The sequence below is a fragment of the Gekko japonicus genome, unplaced genomic scaffold, assembly GCF_001447785.1.
Source record: "Gekko japonicus isolate JY-2015 unplaced genomic scaffold, Gekko_japonicus_V1.1 scaffold117, whole genome shotgun sequence".
NCBI classification, from domain to species: Eukaryota; Metazoa; Chordata; class Lepidosauria; order Squamata; family Gekkonidae; genus Gekko; species Gekko japonicus.
Genome location: NW_015173676.1, coordinates 733403 through 752037, shown reverse-complemented (window position 1 = coordinate 752037; position 18635 = coordinate 733403). Strand labels below are relative to the sequence as shown.

At 44.0% G+C, this 18635-nt stretch overlaps 1 protein-coding gene across 1 annotated transcript in view; it reads right to left on the bottom strand.

The window, feature by feature from the left end:
- The window catches only part of ST3GAL3 (ST3 beta-galactoside alpha-2,3-sialyltransferase 3), a 360651-nt gene that overhangs the window by 280983 nt on the left and 61033 nt on the right, over positions 1-18635 (bottom strand). The window contains exons 3-4 of the mRNA XM_015422952.1: positions 5880-5927; positions 3512-3637 (exon numbers count right to left, since the gene is read on the bottom strand). Coding sequence (XP_015278438.1) covers positions 3512-3637; positions 5880-5927 — 174 coding nt within the window. The remainder of the gene's footprint in view (positions 1-3511; positions 3638-5879; positions 5928-18635) is intronic.

The window sequence follows — 18635 nt, the reverse complement described above, 5'->3', positions numbered from 1 at the left end:
CCCATCAAGCCCCCGCCACCCCCACTCACCCCCGATCCCTTACTTACCGCTTCGGCGCAGGCGCAGGGGACCCGGCTGCAGGGCTCTCTGGGCTTCCCCTGGCCCCAGCGCTCTGGCGCATGCCCGGGAAACCTGGCTGCAGGGCTCTCTGGGCTTCCCCTGGCCCCAGCGCTCCTGTGTGGGCTTGGGGGACCCGGCTGCGGGGCTCTCCGGGCTTCCCCTGCCCCCGGCCCCAGCACTCCTGTGCGGGCCTGGGTAACCCTGTGGTGGGGCTCTTCAGGCCTCCCCCTGGCCCCAGCGCTTCAGCGCGGGGAGCTGGGGGCGGGGCTTGCCACACCACCATTTGCGCCGGCTCCTGTGCTGCCGGAGCAGCACTCCGGCGTGCTCCTGCCCCAAAAGACTCCTGGAGCTATCTATGAGCAGTATGAACAGGGTATGCTGGGTAGAGGAGTAAGAAGGATGTAGGTTTGAGAGAGAAAGAAACAGTGTGTGAGTGGAGAGGGTGACTCTATTCCATGTAGACAAAACAGTCCAAAATTTAATTAATTCAATAAGTTTCTCCTATGGGACAACAGTAGGAATTTACTTGGTAATGCAACTCTAAATGGGTTATCTCATCCATCTTTTCCTTCATTCTACCACACCTGTCACTCACCTATAGTACCTTTTCTCAACTCTACCTGTACTAAGAGATGCTGATGCAACAGCAAAGCACAATGTTGTTGCTCCTGTTCTTGAGAACCATCCAAGTGAGTTGTGTATAATCCTCCAACATATGTGCTATCATCTGCACCTATGAAAATACATGAAAATGGAAAGTTAAACTTCCAGTTCTTCAAGTGTAATAGAGCTGATTAAAATGGTCCCTACTGTACTTATTTCATCTTGCATATCGTAAAGGTCACGTGGACCTACAGATCTCCCCAGAGATGGAACTTAGTATTATAACTAATGAATTCATCCAGACAGCACCAATGAAAAGAAAAACATTTGCACCACAATCCTAAGAGTTACACACATCTAAGTACATTGAAGTAAATGGGCTTAAAAGGGTGTAACTTTACTTAGAGCCCGGGTCAGCATGGAAGAATTCTAGCAACGTGTCCACTGAATGTACTTAGTCTAACTGGCAGAATTTCTTATGATTTGTTTTTAATTTATATAATAAACATCAGGTTTATTTATTATTTTGGGGCTGTATTGTGTATCTGAGCTTTTGGTCCTCTGTTTTGTAAATTTGAGACGCAAGGTACTGGGCTATGAGGGTTTTCCCAGATTTGGCCCAGCCCATTCTGTGAAGCTGAAAAGTCTGTATCCCTGACAGCAACAACCACCAAGTGTCAGCCTCATCCAAAGAAACCTCTCATCAGAGTTGCAGAAATGGAGCAGGAAGTGTTCCAAGGGGGTAAAACGACATGGCATTTTAGTTTTCTTAAGCCTTTTTCCTGGGAGATGCTGATGTTATTCAGGCTTATCCAGAAGCAGTGCCAGAAGCAATCAATATATAAGAAAGATAGAGGCAGCACTGGGGATGGATCTAAGAGAACAAGAAATTTCAAGAACACCAGAAAACCTCTAATCAAGGAAATCAGTCCCTCTGATCTTATAAAACAGGTTAACAAGTGATCAGTTTACTCATACAGTCTCTTCCCTATACATTAGGCAAATTATTCAAAGCCCTATAGCAGCTTCTCTCCAAGAAATAAATCACTTCCAAAGCAAGAAACATTAATATCAGCAAGTCCAGTTTTATTAGTAATCCATTCCTTGCATTCCAGAATGATTTCTTTTGCTAAATTATATTACACAATTCAAAACCAAAAGGCTAGTAACCAGCTGAGTGGCCATGACACATTCAGTTCCATGAAAACATGGAAAATTTAATGATGTGGGTACAGAACATTAAAACCAGCTAATTGTCAAATTCTCAATATGGTTGATGAAAGGGGTCAGTATATGGAGCTGATGCATGGTGTTTTGCATCAAGACAATGAGGAAATTGGTGAACATGCTTCTCATTCATTCTGAATGGATACCCAAGTGCTCCTTTTATAGCCACTTTACTCTATTATCCATTGTGGGCCGATCTGCTAGACACTTGAAAAATCGAGTTTATACCCCTAATTATATTCATGGGTTTTCATTTAAAAGAAAGTTCTGAAATTGCTTGTCTTTACCTCGAGACTTTTTTTTTCTAAAAGAAAATCACAGATTATTCTTTCTTTGGCAGAGCAAGATTCAAGTCCAAATAGTGACAAAGGGAGCTTTGACTCTTGAAAACTCATACCAAGCTTGTTGGTCTTGAAGTGCTATTTGACTCAAATCTTGCTCCTCTGCTGCAGACCAACATAGCTATTGTTCTTTGGTGTTTATTTAGTGTTTTCCCTTTACAGCCCTATGCAGAGTTACACCAGTAAGCCCATTAAAACCAGTGGGCTCTGACTGGAGAAATTCTGCATAGTGTTTTGCACTGATAGTTATAAATAGTGAAGATAAGACTTCCTCATCCCCAGAGGCTGTGAACACATACCCCAGAAGTCAGACCAGACCAATATTGTAATATCGGCAGAAAACCACTTGGAGGAAATAAAAAGGGTCAGCTGCTGCTCAGAGGAGCTGTTCTGGCTATAGAAGGAACAGCTGTAGAACAGCTTCTTACTGGGAAATAGCTTAGCACCTCCAGGCACACCTGGCTTGTATTAAAGTGAAGGAGAAGTGATATGGAGCATAGGGGAGAAAGAGCAGTGAAAACCGCAGTTCAGAACGTCACAATGGGGAGCAAAATGGATGGAAGAACAGAAAAATTCCAAACTCCACACCATTACAATTGAGGCTTCTGGAGAATCAGTGAGTTTGCTTCTGCTACGCACTAGGAAGTTGGTTCATTAAGGCCATAAATAACAAAACCTTTACAAGGGTGGTATATTTAATTATATAAACCCACAAAGCCTTTCTTGCAGACAAGATAATCCAAAGATAATAAGCAAGCTGTAAATAGCCTATCAAGAATACACAATCCCCATCAGGGTCCTAGTATTAGATGAGCTGTTTTAAAGACCAAGACAAGCATGTAGTTTGTAGAATCACTTTCTTCTTTCAGGATGAATGTATATAATCAAAATAATCTATTATTTCCATCTAAAATAACATCATTGATGCATAAAATGTTCTATAAAATTAAGACTGATTCCTATTTCTGCAGTCAGAATCAAGCAAAACACAAGAACAAATAAGTGAAAGAAAAAAGCTAGATGTAACCATTAAATATGAGCACATTCACATGTAAGATATATTCATATTACTTGTGAAACTGCAGAGGTGGAAGTTAACTTAAAAATCATCCAATTCTGGCCCTGCTGAAGAGACACCAGCTTCCTGCTTCAAACCACCCATTAAAAATTGTTTAATATATTACAAAAATTACAAAATGTTTAATTACCATCCTCTCTTTATTTTTACTGTCATTATGATTTTTATCTCTTTTTTTCTCCCAACCTGAATTGGTACCTACTAGGAGTGACTGGGTGTGGAACAGCCACAGGTTCTTTCTGAGCTTTGCCTGTTCCCAACTCGGCAGCAAGGTGTGATGGGAGAGATGACAGAGGCACAAGAGATGTGGATTTTCCCTCTCTCCTTCCTGTTTTAACAAGGAAAACTATCCCTCAGTGGAGCAACAGATGATACAACTCAGCCTTACTATGCAGCTCATTTTTCACTAGGGGCTGGAATTTGCAGCACAATGAAGCCAAGGCTCTTAATATTAAAGCAATTTAACATGCAGCATTTTAATGAACTGTGGCCATTTCCAAGCTTCTCTCGTGCAGCTGGCTAATTTATGAAGATGCAGAATAACTAAAGTTTCTTGGACCAGACAGAGGAACAAAAGATTTTGAAAAGTTTCATCTCTATCACCGCATGCTATTTACACACAGAGAGAGAGAGGGAGAGGGAGGGGGGGGGGAGAGAGAGAGAGACTAACTAAATATCATTAGGGTATCTGCACAATATTTAGTCAGAAATGTTTTGCAAAAAAGGAAATATATCCTCACATATACACTTTGCCATCAAAACCTCAGAATATTTACTTTTACCAAGCAAAGCTGGGCAATCTGTGACCAAGATCGTGCACCCTCATCCACTCAGCCTCCACAAACACATTCTTAAGAATGAAGCAAGAGCAGGAAAGATTTGGTGCTTTTGAAGGACCAAAGTTTGGGGTTATTAACTCAGTGCCCTCTGTAAAAAACTATGCTGTTAGTATGCAGCAATTGTGCCTTATTACTAAGCAGGAAGAAGCCTGGGGCCATGTTGGAAGGCAGCAAATGTTCTCACCAATCTGAGTAAAATCAGAGATCCTGAAAGAAATGTATGTGATTGGGAAGAGCTGGATTTGGTTGAAAGCAGACATCAAAAAGCGTCCCTTGAAAGGGAAATCACACCTACCATTGTAGCAGAATCTGATCACAGAGAAATCTCCCACCATTCTCTTCCAGAACTCCAATAGCACACTCCAGCAATAGGCCATGCTCTGCTGATGAATACATGTCCTGACGTGGCCCCAAAGACCAATTTTGTTTTTGGTTTCAAATTAGTAAAACTATGCAAGTCAGTTATAATCTGAAAACTAAAGGAAGTTTCTCACTAGCCTCTTGGACTCCATGTATTGCACAAAAACCATTATAAGCTTTGATTGTGAAACTGTATTCTCTACCTTCCCTGTTCAACATATTTTCTACCCACATTTCCCCTTGATTAGACTGTTTGTTAGCCAAACACTGTATGTCAGAAGGGACTTTTTCTCAAGTAGCAAGTAGCACACTCCATGGTTAGTGAGGATGATGGTGGTGGTGGTGCTCAAATATTGTCAGGCTTTGTAGGGTGAATACGTTGCCGCCAGCGTGGTCACCTCAGCTGTTGTCGAGTGAGATATTCATTTCTCTTTTCCATGACAGCGTTCCCTGGTCAGCGTCTTGGGTGGATTGGGCAGCTGCCCGCGTCTCCCCCACAGTGCTTCGTGCCCAGGTGTCCGCAATTCTCCTTGGTTTCCCAACGCTCCGCCTTTTATTCATCCCACTCCTCCGACCAAGTGCTCCCACCCGATCTTAACAACCTCCCAAAAAAGGGGGGAAAGAGGAATGGTTTGGCCCGACTGTGAACCAAGACCATCCCTCTTGCTCTCTGTCACTTCCCTGCTGGTGAGCCCAACTTCCTGGGTGACCCCGGTTCCCTCCTTTCCGCGACGGACCATCCCCTCCATGGCCGATGGGGCAAGATGCCTGGACCCTCCCTGAAGCCTCAGAGAGGATTACCTGCTGGCTGTCGGGCCACCCCTGGGGCTCCTCTGCCCATTCCTGTGGTCCCCACCCTGACAAATACGAATATGTTACTTGTGCTACATGTTCACCTCTTCCAAGAATGAAGCTAGTAACCATGGGATAATATATGAGACCTAAAGAAATACCATCCAGGCAATTGTTTGAAAGAAAGGAGCAGTTAATACAGAGTTACACCAGTCTCAACTCTTCAATTTCAGTGGGTTTTAACTAGAGTCACACTGTTCAGGATTGCATGACAGAATGGTTTACAACCCCATATTTCTAGCGTATCTAACAATTATGCCACATGTTCAGTCAAACACGCATTTGCAGCCCTAAAATACATCATAAAGTAATATGTCGTTCCACTTTAATCGGCTGAGTTGCCATTAGATATTCAGTGATTTTTAATACTTCCTTTGTTTATTTCCTGAATTTGAGTTAATGGCCATCTTACAGAGTAATCCTGAACTATCCTCAACTGCCTCTTATCTGCCTCCCAACATGGCTGTCACATAATTAAATGGCAGACTTTCACTAAGAGGGAGAAGGGGGATTTTGTACCTGAGCCTATTGAATGTCCAACGGAGTCAGAGGAAAGAACCACTGAATCTGTAACACAAGAGTACAAGTTCATTTTCCCCTTGTCATATAAATCCATTACTTCTTTACAAGAGGCTCCTATTTCTTATTTCCTCTTCCTCAATAAAAATCACTGCACTGATTACATGCAAGATAGATAATCTGACCACATTTTGTGTGCTACATTTACAGATGCTCAAGTCACACTAAAGCATAGCATTAAATAATGCTGAGTATATGCCTTCCAAAAAATGGGCAAGCATCCCACTAGTAACTGACACTCAGTCCAGAGCAGACAGTTAGTTGGAGGCAAACTCCCCTCAGAGAAAAAGCAAATAATCCAGATGGATTTTAATTTTTTTTTGACATTTTTCTGTGTTGTGATATAGAATGGATAGGAATCATCAAACACATCAGCAAATGACTGTGCCACAAAATAAGCAAGGACTCCCTCATAATAACTGGATAGAGACAAGTGGATAGAGAAACCACATATACTCAAAATATATTTAAGAAAATGTATATGCTGCCTCTCCAGAGATCTGCTCATGGTGGCTCAAAGAGTACAATAAAATACAAGTATAAAAACAACATAAAACTATCAGTAATGAACAACCATAAAAGATATAAAGTAGTATAAAAGAGCCTAAAAAGGATACACATAAAATAGACATCAGGCTAGAGCAGACCATAAAAACAATGTAAAGCCTGTCCACACTAGACAAAAATGTGCAGAACTGTGGATAGATCAAAATGGGTAGCCATGTTAGTCTGTCTATAGCAGTAGAAAAGAGTAAGAGTCCAGTATCACCTTAAAAAGTAACAATAGCGGTATGAACTTTCAGCAGTGGCTCAGAGGTTAAGATGCTGAGCTGCAGACCGGAAGGTCTGTAGTTCGACAGTTTGAGACCCTAGTGCCACATGATGGAGCGAGCTCCCATCTCTGGCCCCAGCTCCTGCCAACCTAGCAGTTCGAAAGCAAAAAATTGCGAGTAGATAAATATGTACCGCTTTGGTGGGAAGGAAACAACATTCCATGCGCTTCAGCGTTTAGTCATGCCAGCCACATGACCATGGAAATGTCTTCAGACCGTGCTGGCTCTTTAGCTTGGAAATGGAGATGAGCACCGCCCCCTAGAGTTGGATTCAACTGGCTTTTGCACAAGGGAAACCTTTATGAACTTTCATGAGTCACAGCTCACTTCTTCAGATACCTACCTTTTCTATAACTGTGGATAGTATCTCAGGCTTAGCAATCAAGAAAGGCTACTAGCTTATATGGAATACTGAGTTCTGTACTTTTTTTTTTTAAATCAGTGTGGATCATCGTTCATCTTCCCAACTTGACAGAAGACTGAAGGGAAAGATTTGTTATGGATTTTGTAGATACGAAACAACCCACAGTTCACAGACATAAAATTCAAGTGATAAACAATTATGAACAAGACGGAAATACACTATTTCCAAAGTATAAGCCTACAAGTAGCTCGTTAAAACCTGAAAATAGAAAGAGTCCAAGATTCCCAACTCCTCAAAAGTACTCTCAAGTTTTGCCTCATTTCCCTACGAGGAGGAGAACATATTCAGATATATGTTCAGTTGCCTCTTACATAAAAGTGATGGGCATTATAGTAAAGAATATTATTGCATATTATTTATGCTTAGCTGAACAGTAAGCTGCAAAAAAGCTTCACAAATATGAGTTTAATACATAGAACTCAATCCACATTCTCTCAAATATGTCAATTATACATGTTCCTCCATTCAAACAGGAGGGCAAAGCCTACTGCAGTCTAGTATGCATGTATCTGAAATTTTACTATACTGCTCGCTTTCAATTATTCAAATATTTTAATATATTTTTATTGGATTGGACAGGAGTGTTGCCCCTTTGTAAGCCATCTCAGAAACCTATGGTTAAAAGAATGGAATAAAACTCTCTTAAATAAATGAATACACAGCGTAACACCCTGTTCTGGATTTCTCTAGTTAGGCCGGATTCAGATACCAGCAGTGATCCCTGTAACCTGAGTTAGTGTGAACTAGCTTACAATTTTTTAGCCTCCAGCTCACACATTTTTGTCTTAGCTCAGGAAGGATGGCTCCAGAGCAAACTAATTTATGCAGTAGCCAAATTGCTCGCTCACAACTTTAATGCCAGTAGCTCACAAGACTTCACAGCTTAGAGGGAGGCACTGGATACCAGGCATGCACTTAAGAAGACTAGTAAAGAGCCAAAAGTTAAAAACATCAATAGGTATAGACAAAAGTACACATTTATTTCAAAAACATATAAAAACCTTGTAGGGGCCCAAATAAAGCCTCATAAAATAATCAAAGTGACAAATGCACAAAAAGAACCATATATGACTTGATGCATTTCAGCCCACAAGAGCCTTCTTCAAAGGTCAAATAGTACAGAATACAACATGCAACAAAGCCCCTGTTACACTTGTAAGGCAGTAAACAATTGATATAGGACCAAAATGGAATGTTCCAATCTGGAACTTAATGACAAACAAAAATGAAGCAATTATATTTATATGAGAATGAGACAGTAATATTGCCAATATGTACCTTCCAGTTTAAGTCCTAAAAGTACAAGTAAAATTGCCTTACCAGGGCCAATGTAAGATCAATATGTAATATATGTAATATATGTAATTACTTCTGAACTTGCTGAGACTGGAAGTGAAAAAGACCTTGGAGCTGTAGTGGACAGCTCAATGAAAGTGTCAACCCAGCCCTGACCTGGATAGCCCAGGAAGGCCCAGTCTCATCAGATCTTGGAAGTTGAGCAGCATCGACCCTGGCAAGTACTTGGAAGGGTGACCTCCAAGGAATACCAGAGATGGGATGCAGAGGCAGGTTATCAAGCCACCTCTCTGAAACATCCTAACCACACTAGGGGTCACCAGAAGTCACCATGACTTCTAGGCTCGCAAGCGCACACACACACAAAATACTCACAAAAATAGTAAAAAAGAAAATGTCAACCCAGTGTTGCAGCAGTGAAAAAGGAAAACTCTATGTTAGGGATTATTAAGAAAGGGATTGAAAATAAAATGGCCAATACTATAATGCTCCCGTATAGCTCTACAGTGCAGCTTCATTTGGAATACTGTGTGCAGTTCTGGTCACTATGTCTCAAAAAGGACATCACAAAGCTCAAAAAAGTACAAAGGAGGGCAACCAAGATGATTAGCGGTTGGAGCATCTTCCCTATGAGCAAAGGCTGAAGAATCTGATATGTTTTAGTTTAGGAAAGAGACAACTAAGGGGGGACATGATAGAAGTTTATTAAAATTATGCACAGAGTGGAGAGAGTTGACAAAGAGAACTTTGGGGATTTTCAGACAGCTGATAGATTCCAGTTAAGGAAATGTTTCCTAACAGTTTCTGGTCTGACATTTCAGACAGAACCATTTTAGTAACAGTTCCCTACCTAAATATATTTTCACTTTCAGACAGAAACGCTTCAACGTGGCTGAACAGTTTTACCTGCAAACTGCTTCCAAGCAGTATCTACTTTTCTATACCGTTTCTGAAGCGCTATAGGGTGCTGTGTAAAATGCCCCGTAGCGCTTCCTCCTGCGCTACTTTGTTTTCCCGCCCTTTTTCACCCATGCGGACGATGTCCGTCCTTTTTTTTTGAACGTTTATTTTAGAGTGCTATGGCGCTAAAGCGCTATAACACAACACCAAAACAGCAACCCTATTGGAATGCCTGGACTCCACTGGGATACATGAGATGGCTACATCTGCCACCTGGAAACAAGTACCTCATTGGACTGCAAACCCTTCCCCTTAGTTCTCAATAAATCTGTGAGCGGTAAGCTCACCTATGCGTTCGGTAAAAAAAGACCTGTAGAAATTGGCAAACCTGAGGAATGCTTGGAGTTGCCTATGGGTTCAAGGAGCTTCCCACCCCACCACATCCCAGACCTTGGCTGGATCCATCTCCAGACCTTTGGATGAAATATGGTATCCAAGGAAGTCTATTTCAGTACAGTGAAAGTCACATTTTTACAACTTGGCAAACAGTTTGTGCTTGTGCAACGTGTGTAGGACCTCTGTCACCAACTTGATGTGAGAGGGTTTATCGGGGGAGTACTGTCATCAAGGTAAACTAACCCTTTAAACGAGTGCTTGTGTAACACATCATTGATAAGATTCATGAAGACCCCAGGGGCCCCTTGGAGTCTGAACGGCATTACGCAATACTCAAACTGCCCCAGTGGAGTGTTAAACACCATTTTATATTCATCCCCTTCCTTTATGCGGACCCGGAAAGAAGCATCCCGGAGGTCGCGCTTTGAGAAGATTTTCCCTTTAGCCACCTTGGCCAAGAGATCCTTCATGAGGGGTAGGGGGTAGGCATTGGTGGTGGACACAACGTTTAAACCCCTGTAGTCCATGCATAACCTCAACCCCCCTTTCTTTTTCTTCCAGAACAATACAGGAGCTGCAAAAGGGGAGGATGCAGGGCGAATGAACCCTCGCGCCAAGTTTTTGTCGATAAACTTGAGCAGTTCCTCCTTTTCCCATGGACTCATCGCGTACAGTTTCCCTTTCAGCAATTTCTTGCCTGGAATCAGTTTGATAGCACAATCTGAGTGTCAATGAGGGGATAATTAATCCGCCGCCTCCTCTTCAAACACCCGTGTCAGATCCCAGTACTCGGGAGGAATGGAGTTCAGTTCTTTCTCGGCCAGGTAAGCCCTCACTGGTTCATCGGGGGGGGGCACCACTGTTCCGCCTATACATGCATCTGGCATTTAGGGGAAATGAATTTAATCACTCCCTCTTCCCACAGAATGTACGGTTCATGATTGTGAAGCCACGGACTGCCCAACACCATAGGGAAATGGGCGGCAGAGATTATTACAAATGGTCTATGCTCCCAATGTGTCCCCGTTCCCATCCTTAAAGGCACAGTCTCGTACTTACAAGGGTGCTTCATAGACGAGCCATCCATTTGGGTAAACACAATGGGGTCAGTGAGTCGGACCACTTTTGCTCCCAACCCCATCACTAGCAAGGGGTTGATAAAATCTCTGCCGCACCCTGAGTCTATCAGTGCCCGTACCCATATGTGGGTACCCAACTCTGGGTTCAGGATAGTCACAGTCACAAAAAAGAGGGAAGGGTAGCTGCTCACCATTTTTGGCGCCTGAGGATTTCGGGACCTGCTGTTCAGCACCTCTCACTGCAGGCCCTGCCCTTTTCCCACTGGTTGATCCTCTTCTTCACTGGATGAATCCTGGTCCTCCTCTAGGACACTTACTTGTAGCGTTCATTGGGTCTTGGGTTGGGGCATTGATTTCTTCATTGGGATGTCCACCCGTCTCTTCTCCGGTGCCTTCCGTGTGATGTCCTGAGTTCCGGTTCCTGGGCAAGATGCTGCGAAGTGGCCAGCTTTCCCACATTTTAGGCACTGCCCTTGTTTCATCCTCTGGTCTCGCACCCCCTCCTTCTTGGGTTGAGGGGTCTTGGGTTTCGGAGACGTCAAAACGGTTTTACTCACGGTAGCCGCATTGTCTATCTTGATGGTTCTCAAGCGGCTCTCAGCGTCCGCCGCTTTGTGCATCCAGCGATACTGGGTGAACACTATGAAGTACCGTTTCTCTGACCTCGGGGTGTAGACCCAGGTAGTATTGCTCGACTATCACTTGATCGGGCCACCCCTGGATCTTTGCCATCTGACGCTTGAACTCCTCCGTATATGCTCGTACCGATTGCTTTCCCTGCTTGAAGGTGCTGAGGAAAGCCCGAGTGTGCTCACCAGCATTCAGATCTGCAAACTGAGCCCTGAGAGCCCACATAACCGCATACACTGACTGGAGCTCCGGTCCCTCAGTATTATGCAGACTCACGTACCAGTCAGCTGCTTCATCCCTTAGCTGGGATGCAATATAGTCCACCCGGCGTTCTTCATCGGGAAACAGGTGGCCCCAGTTCACGACGAACATCTAGGTGCAAACCACAAAGAACGCCAACGTCTTGGGGGTCCCATCAAATGTAGTATCCAGTGGTTCTGTAGGGCAGTGCACATCCCAGCCCGGTTGTGCTGGCACTACGTTAGCTGGGGGGACCCGGGGAGGATTTCTAGCTGGGGGAGGCAGGAGGCACGGCGGCACCTGAGCCGGGCACACCGGTTGCGCTGGCACCCGGCGCTGCACTTCCCTCTGCACCGCCTTCGCTACCATCCCCGGCAGCTTCTGGAAAGAATCAATTGCATCATTTTATCGTAGCCCTGTTCAAGTAAGTCCAGCTGAGTACCTACGAACTCCTTGGGTCCTTCAGCCCCCCCCCCCGGTGGCTCCCTCTTCCTCCGTTCCATAGTCCACATCCAGGGGAGGCCGGTCATAGCGACTTGTTCAGCGTGGCCCCGAAGGGGAAGGAAGAGTCCAGGTTTCATGCGGATCCACACTGAATCGTCACCAGCATGGACCCCACAACCTTGTAGTCACTCTGCCTGTCCCCCCCCCCAAAAGGGTTCTAGCAGAAGGTCTGTTCCGTCTGCTCCGGCATCCCATGGGGCGGACTCCACGACCTCGGTCTCAGCGTTTGTCTCCTCAAGAGGAAGCTGGACAGCCTCCTCGGTCGGAGTTGGGAAGGTGGACTCCTCACCATCACTCATCTCACTTGAGAGATGTGGGTCGAGTGATGAAAGATTCCTGACACTTTGTCAGGCTCCTTAGTCAGTTTACACCACACAGGGCTCCATAAGAAGATAAATATGTATTAGTGGATCCAGTACTAAATAACATGTGTACAGCTTGTGTCAGGAATGGCCTGCTATACTAGCGCCTCTGACTTATAGTGAAATCAAACATTCCCCCTGGAAGCATAAGCCAATGGTTATAGTTCGCACGCGTGGCAAAGCAAGCGGGCAGGGCAGCCGTTAACTTTCCCAGCCGTAGACGCGGGAGTTGGAACATCTGCAAGGTCAAGCATAAGATAACACACAGTAGCTGGGCAGGAAAGAGCTGAGAACGAGAAGGAGGAATCCCCCCCCTCACATTCCAGATCTATGACAGGGCTACCTGACAGTTGGCTACTGTGTGTGACAGGATGCCGAACGAGATGGACCACTTGTCTGATCCAGCAGGGCTCTTATGTTCAATATACCCCATCTTTGAATTACATCTTCACTTTTGTAAAGTTCGACATTCTTGCCATACTTCTTGGAACTGGGCCCCAATGCATATTATCTTTTGATGTTACCACACCACCATAAACACATGCACATGTGTTCAAACTGCAATGGGGAATTAATTTGTATGTTTGTGCAAGGAGTGGAAAAATGGGTTCTTTTACCAAGAGAGGTATCTCAAAGTAGCAAGTTTTCAGTAGGAAAAGAGTGAAAGGGACCTGAGTTAAAGTTTAAAAAAAGAACATATGGAGTTTATTGAGGGATTTGGTACAATAGTGGGGAGGGGACTTATCCTAAGCAAATACCAGCAAATACTAAATCAAAGAATAGACAAATAACGTAGTCCTTATGCTAATTAACCATATAGCAACAAACAAATGGGGAAATAGGATAGAGGAGAAGATGGTTTGTTGGCGCACAGGTTCCCAGTCATCCAGCTGTGAGGGCCTAAATAGCAGAGAGGAGCAAAATGCCCACTCTCTGTGTAGTGCAGCATGGGTTTGGAAAATAAAGGGAAATAGATATAGACGGGGAACAAAAATATATTTGTTCTAATCTGTGTAGAAATCAGATGAAGGAAGGAATTTCAGTCCAATCTGTAGCCAGGATCAGACTCAGTCTGCAAGGAAGCAGATCAACCATGAATTTGGGGTGGCAGGATCCAGAAACCAGCTACAAAGGTTTGGGGGCTGAGATGTGGTTTTTATGCACCGTTAGTGACATTCAGGAGGGGACAGCGTGTCTGCTGTGTCAGGACTGGGTTCCAGCTAGAAACTCTGAATCATATTGGAAGTTTTGAATTTTAGGGCAATGGGGAGAAGAAAGAACTCCAAACATGGAAATATATGTTCAATATAGGAAATGTCAACCTGTGGTGATTTAGTTATCTGCCCAGAATACTGATTTGGTCTTGTTCAACAAAAGGGCTGGGCAGAGCTTGATGGCTCTTCTTGGGTCTCTGAATAAATTATCAGAGTGGCACGCCTAATTAACAAAGGTGAGGAGATGGCCAATGGGCCTGGCCTCACTTGTCATTAGTTTTCCAGGGACTTCTGCATTGTAAAGCAGATTCCTAGAAGCAAGTTATTCTTCTGCAAACCTTTATGTTTTGCTGAGCGGTCGGGTTAGAACGGATAAAAGGAAGTACTTCTTCACCCAAAGAGTGATTCACACATGGAATTCACTGCCACAAGAGGTGGTGGCAGCTACAAGCATGGACGGCTTCAACAGGGAATTAGATAGGCATATGGAGCAGAGGCCCATCAGTGGCTATTAGCCACAAGGTATAGATAGGGGCTCTGGGCAAGTGATGCTCTGTCTTCTTGGTGCTTGGGGGGGCCAACAGTGGGAGGGCTTCTAATGTCCTGGCCCCACTGGTGGACCTCCTGATGGCACCTGGTATTTTTGGCCACTGTGTGACAGAGTGTTGGACTAGATGGGCCTTTGGCCTGATCCAACATTGGCGTCTCTTATGTTCTTCTGTTCTTATAGTTAATTATGGCCTGAACTCTGATGAGTCAGGAAGCCATGGCTCCAGACTCAAGGCTGCTTTCAGGGTTTTACACTGATATGAGTCAGACTGTTTCTAATCTACTAAAGGCCATGTTATTGTGTTACTCCTTTGTTTTTCACCCCTCTGCAAGGCTATTCTGGGTTTCTAGACTCCATTTTTGGCATGTTTAGCTAAGGGACTAGGCCAGCTCTGTTTCTGGCCTGCAGAAACATTCTCCATGATCTTTTTGTTAAGGACCAGCAACTGTTTGTTCCTGTATATTCCTGGCCACATACATGACACCGTCTCCTTGATGGGAGTGGATGTCTGCCTCCTCATCAGCTGCAACAGATTGGAATTGCCTAAAATATAGGTGGCCAACGTGGGAAAAAGGTGGCCAAAATCCACTATGACTTCCCATGTAGCCTAAAGGCATCAGAACCACGGTCACACCAGGCAATGGCATAAAGTTTTTCAGACGCTTTTTCTATAGATACCAGATTGCTTCCTCCTATTTTACAATTTTCACAACTGTGTAAAAGAAAAGCATTGTCATGTAAAATTCTATCAAAGGTTATTATTTGAGCTTCTCTTCAATCAACAGAAACATCTTTACTAAGTGTACATGAGTAAATATTTGAAATAGAGGAGGAACTGAAGCTCAGTCCAAGTATCGTTCAGCTTCCAACCTTCTTCCCCTTCCTCAGGCCACACACTAAATAACCCTATGCTCCCAGTCTTCACTTTCCTGTCCAGGCACTGGATGAAAATTTATCTGCTCAAGTGCCTCTAAATTCTTTAAGCAGATTCCTGTCTTCGGCAAGAACAATTGTTTTGGTGTGGAAGTATTTTCCACAGACATTTGCTGCACTTTGGGCCATCTTATAATAGATCTATCTGTCTTCACTCTAAGAGGTATAGAAAGCAATACATACAATGGCAGTAGTCAGAAGAAGCTGACACAGCCAAATCTATATTAATTCCACAAACAGCATATGAACCTTACTACTCTCCTATGTCACATTTCTAGATAGTTTTATGTGAGGCCATTCTCTACTTTTTTGGTTCCTTGTAGTTTTCCACATTCCTTTAGAAACAGAGAAAAATAATAATCTGCTTTATCCAGAGAAATAAAGCTTTCAGCAGAATCATGTCTAGCAATAAAGCATCTCTATCCTGAAGTTTAGAATTGTTTGCACAGATTTTGTGAGGCATTAGAAGAAGTCCTGACAAATCATAACACAAACCAAGGGTCTTATGGGGATAGTACAAGTTTAATAAAAAACCTGATACAGTTTTTGTACCTCTCATAGCAAAGAAATAGTATTCTCTAAGATCTAACCCAAATATTGCAGGGCACTGACACTAATCTGGCAGCTTCTTTACAGAAAAGCACACACTGAACACCACTGCACAGACAAGTCTTTCCAAAAGCAAAGTATTCACTAAAACCTGGGCTTTTCACCTAGTATAGACTAGGAAAAAGGCCCGTTGTGGAAATAAATACAATGGCCTCTAGAAAGAGGCTCTGGGTGGGTGCCAATTTGCTGTGGCGACCTCAGCAGGGTATAATGACACTGAGTCCACCATTTTCTCCAGAGGAACTGATCTCTGCTACCTAAAGAACAGTTGTAATGTTGACTGATCTCCAGCCCTCACCTGGAGATTGGCAACAATGGTTCCACAGAAGGGAATAGTTGGTTTGGAGGGTGGAGTCTATGGCTTTGTACGTGTCCGAGGTCCCACGCCTCATGAAACCTCACCCTCTCCAGGCTCCATCCCTCACACCTCCAGGAATTTCCCACCTGGAGTTGGCAACCCTATACTCCTTCCCAGCCAATCATCAACCTACCTTTATTTCCCCCTCACTCTTCAGCTTTCCACCCCCCACACACCTGCAACCTCTCCCGTGCTCTGAAGCCCTGACTGCTACGTCACATTGGCTGTCATATGGGGGCCACCTCAGCAGCATATAAGGATACAGAGCCCACCATTGTCTCCAGGGGAACTGATCTCTGCCATCTGGAAAGCAGTTGTAATTCTGAGTGATCTCCAGCCCTCACCTGGAGATTGGACACATTTTACCTCAGAACAGCAAACTGTTTAGAATGTTAGAGGCAAAAGCCAATCAAGTTGCATATGCAAACGACCTCTGTGTTCCGAGGCAGAGGCCAATGAGGCTGCATATGCAAATAACCTCTGTGTTCTGAACAGCAAAATGGAACAGCAAAATGTTTAGAATGTTGAGGTCAGGACTCAGGCAAAGCAGCCAGTGGATAGGGAGACCCTCTGAATGACAGATCAGAGAGCGAACTGATTTTGGAGCATGTGGAATGTTCTAGAGAAGTGCCACCACCATTCAGCTTTTATTTATAAGGGAGATTCTGTTCAAACTAGATGCTGGCACAGAAAAAAACCTACCTGCTTTCAAGTATTTATTTATTCATTTAGATAATGTAAACCTGAGGATCAGGGTAGGGACTATCAATACTGAATATTTCACATAGACTTCTCTCATGGATATATATCCTACAATAAATGTCTCCAAAACCAGCAACAGAAACTACAGTTCTTATCCTTGAATGTTATATCCCAGAATGTTATATCCCACCCTGTCCACATCTTTAGCTTCTTTAGGCAAGTTTCCCCTTGTAGAGTGTTGCCCACTCCTTCCGAGCCTCACAGCCAACAACACTTGCTGGCTTGCTGCCCTCCTCCTGAGGGTTTCTGGGTCCTAGGGGCTTGCCTAGTTCCTTCTGGGTCCTAGCCTGACTAGGGAGTTGCTCCCCTGCAGCTCTTGCAGGTATGGCGCTCCTGTCCCTGTGGGTCTCTTCCGGGATCTCTGACTCCCTTGCCCACTCCTCCTCAGCTGCAGCAACAATTTGCTCTTCAGGGGGAGGTGGGGCTTCGGTGCATCAAGACAGTTGACACCAGGAACTGCTCCTGGCTACAACTGATTCTTCATTCTTTTTAGGGGGGTTTCAGGGGATCCTGAACCCTACTGGACCTCCTGGAGTGAGGTCTGACTTGATTCGCGCCCCTCGCTTGAGGCAACAAGTGGGTGGAAGCCCTGGATCGTCCCAGAAGCACAGAACACAGAAGAGCAGGTTTGGCAGCCATAACCTGCACTAGATGTGAATGCCCCCAAGTAAGAGAGTTATTTTGAGCCTCATCCAGAACACCAATGAAGACACGCAACTGAGAGTACTAGCAACAGCAACACTGAAGAGTATGATGATTTCTTCAAATAAGCCCCTTTAAATCTCCAAAATGATACAGAAATGAGAGGTGAAATTTCCCCCCTCCCCTACGTGAAGCGACCAAGACAAGATAAGAGTCATTAAAAGAATGTTGAGATAAACACATACTGGGGCAAAGAGGGATCTCAGCCTCTACAAGAGAACTATAAATTTTCTTCTTAAACTTCTTTTAAAAAGCAAGAACAAAAGATATACAGAGTGAAACTCACCATCTTGCGACAACTCTTTGCAACGTCATGCTTTACTTCTGAGAACAGAATAGAAGCGCACTCTGATTTGTCTGCTGGGAATGAATCAGCTTGTTTTGTCTAGTGTTTCCAGCGAAGATCTAAGAATCTGATCTGTACTGAAGGATCCTTATTGACAATATTACTAAGCATGGTAAACTTTGAAAAGGTTAATGACAATAAATAGCAGAGACTGTGGACCTTGCTGGGACTTTTGATACAGCTTTAAAATTCAGGGACAGGATTTAAAAAGAAAAATGACATATGGTGTACCCTTAGAGAGCTCCTCAGAAATTTACCAGCTGCAGCTGTCTTGGGAGGAGCTTCGGGACATGATGGTGGAATGCTATTACCCTTGCATTAAAGGAAGCTTCAGAACCTGCAATGGACACATTTGTTGTAACATTAACCCAAACTAGAAATCAGATAAAGGAACATCAGCAACAAACAAAGCTAGAAGAAGAGCAGCCCCAGCACCAAATTATGCAAGCTGCAGGGAAATACTACAAACAACCTGATTCAACCAATGGAGGAAAGGATCTGCAGTACTCTAAAATGCTAGACGCAGAACAAACCTACAATCAAGATGTTCCAATTTAC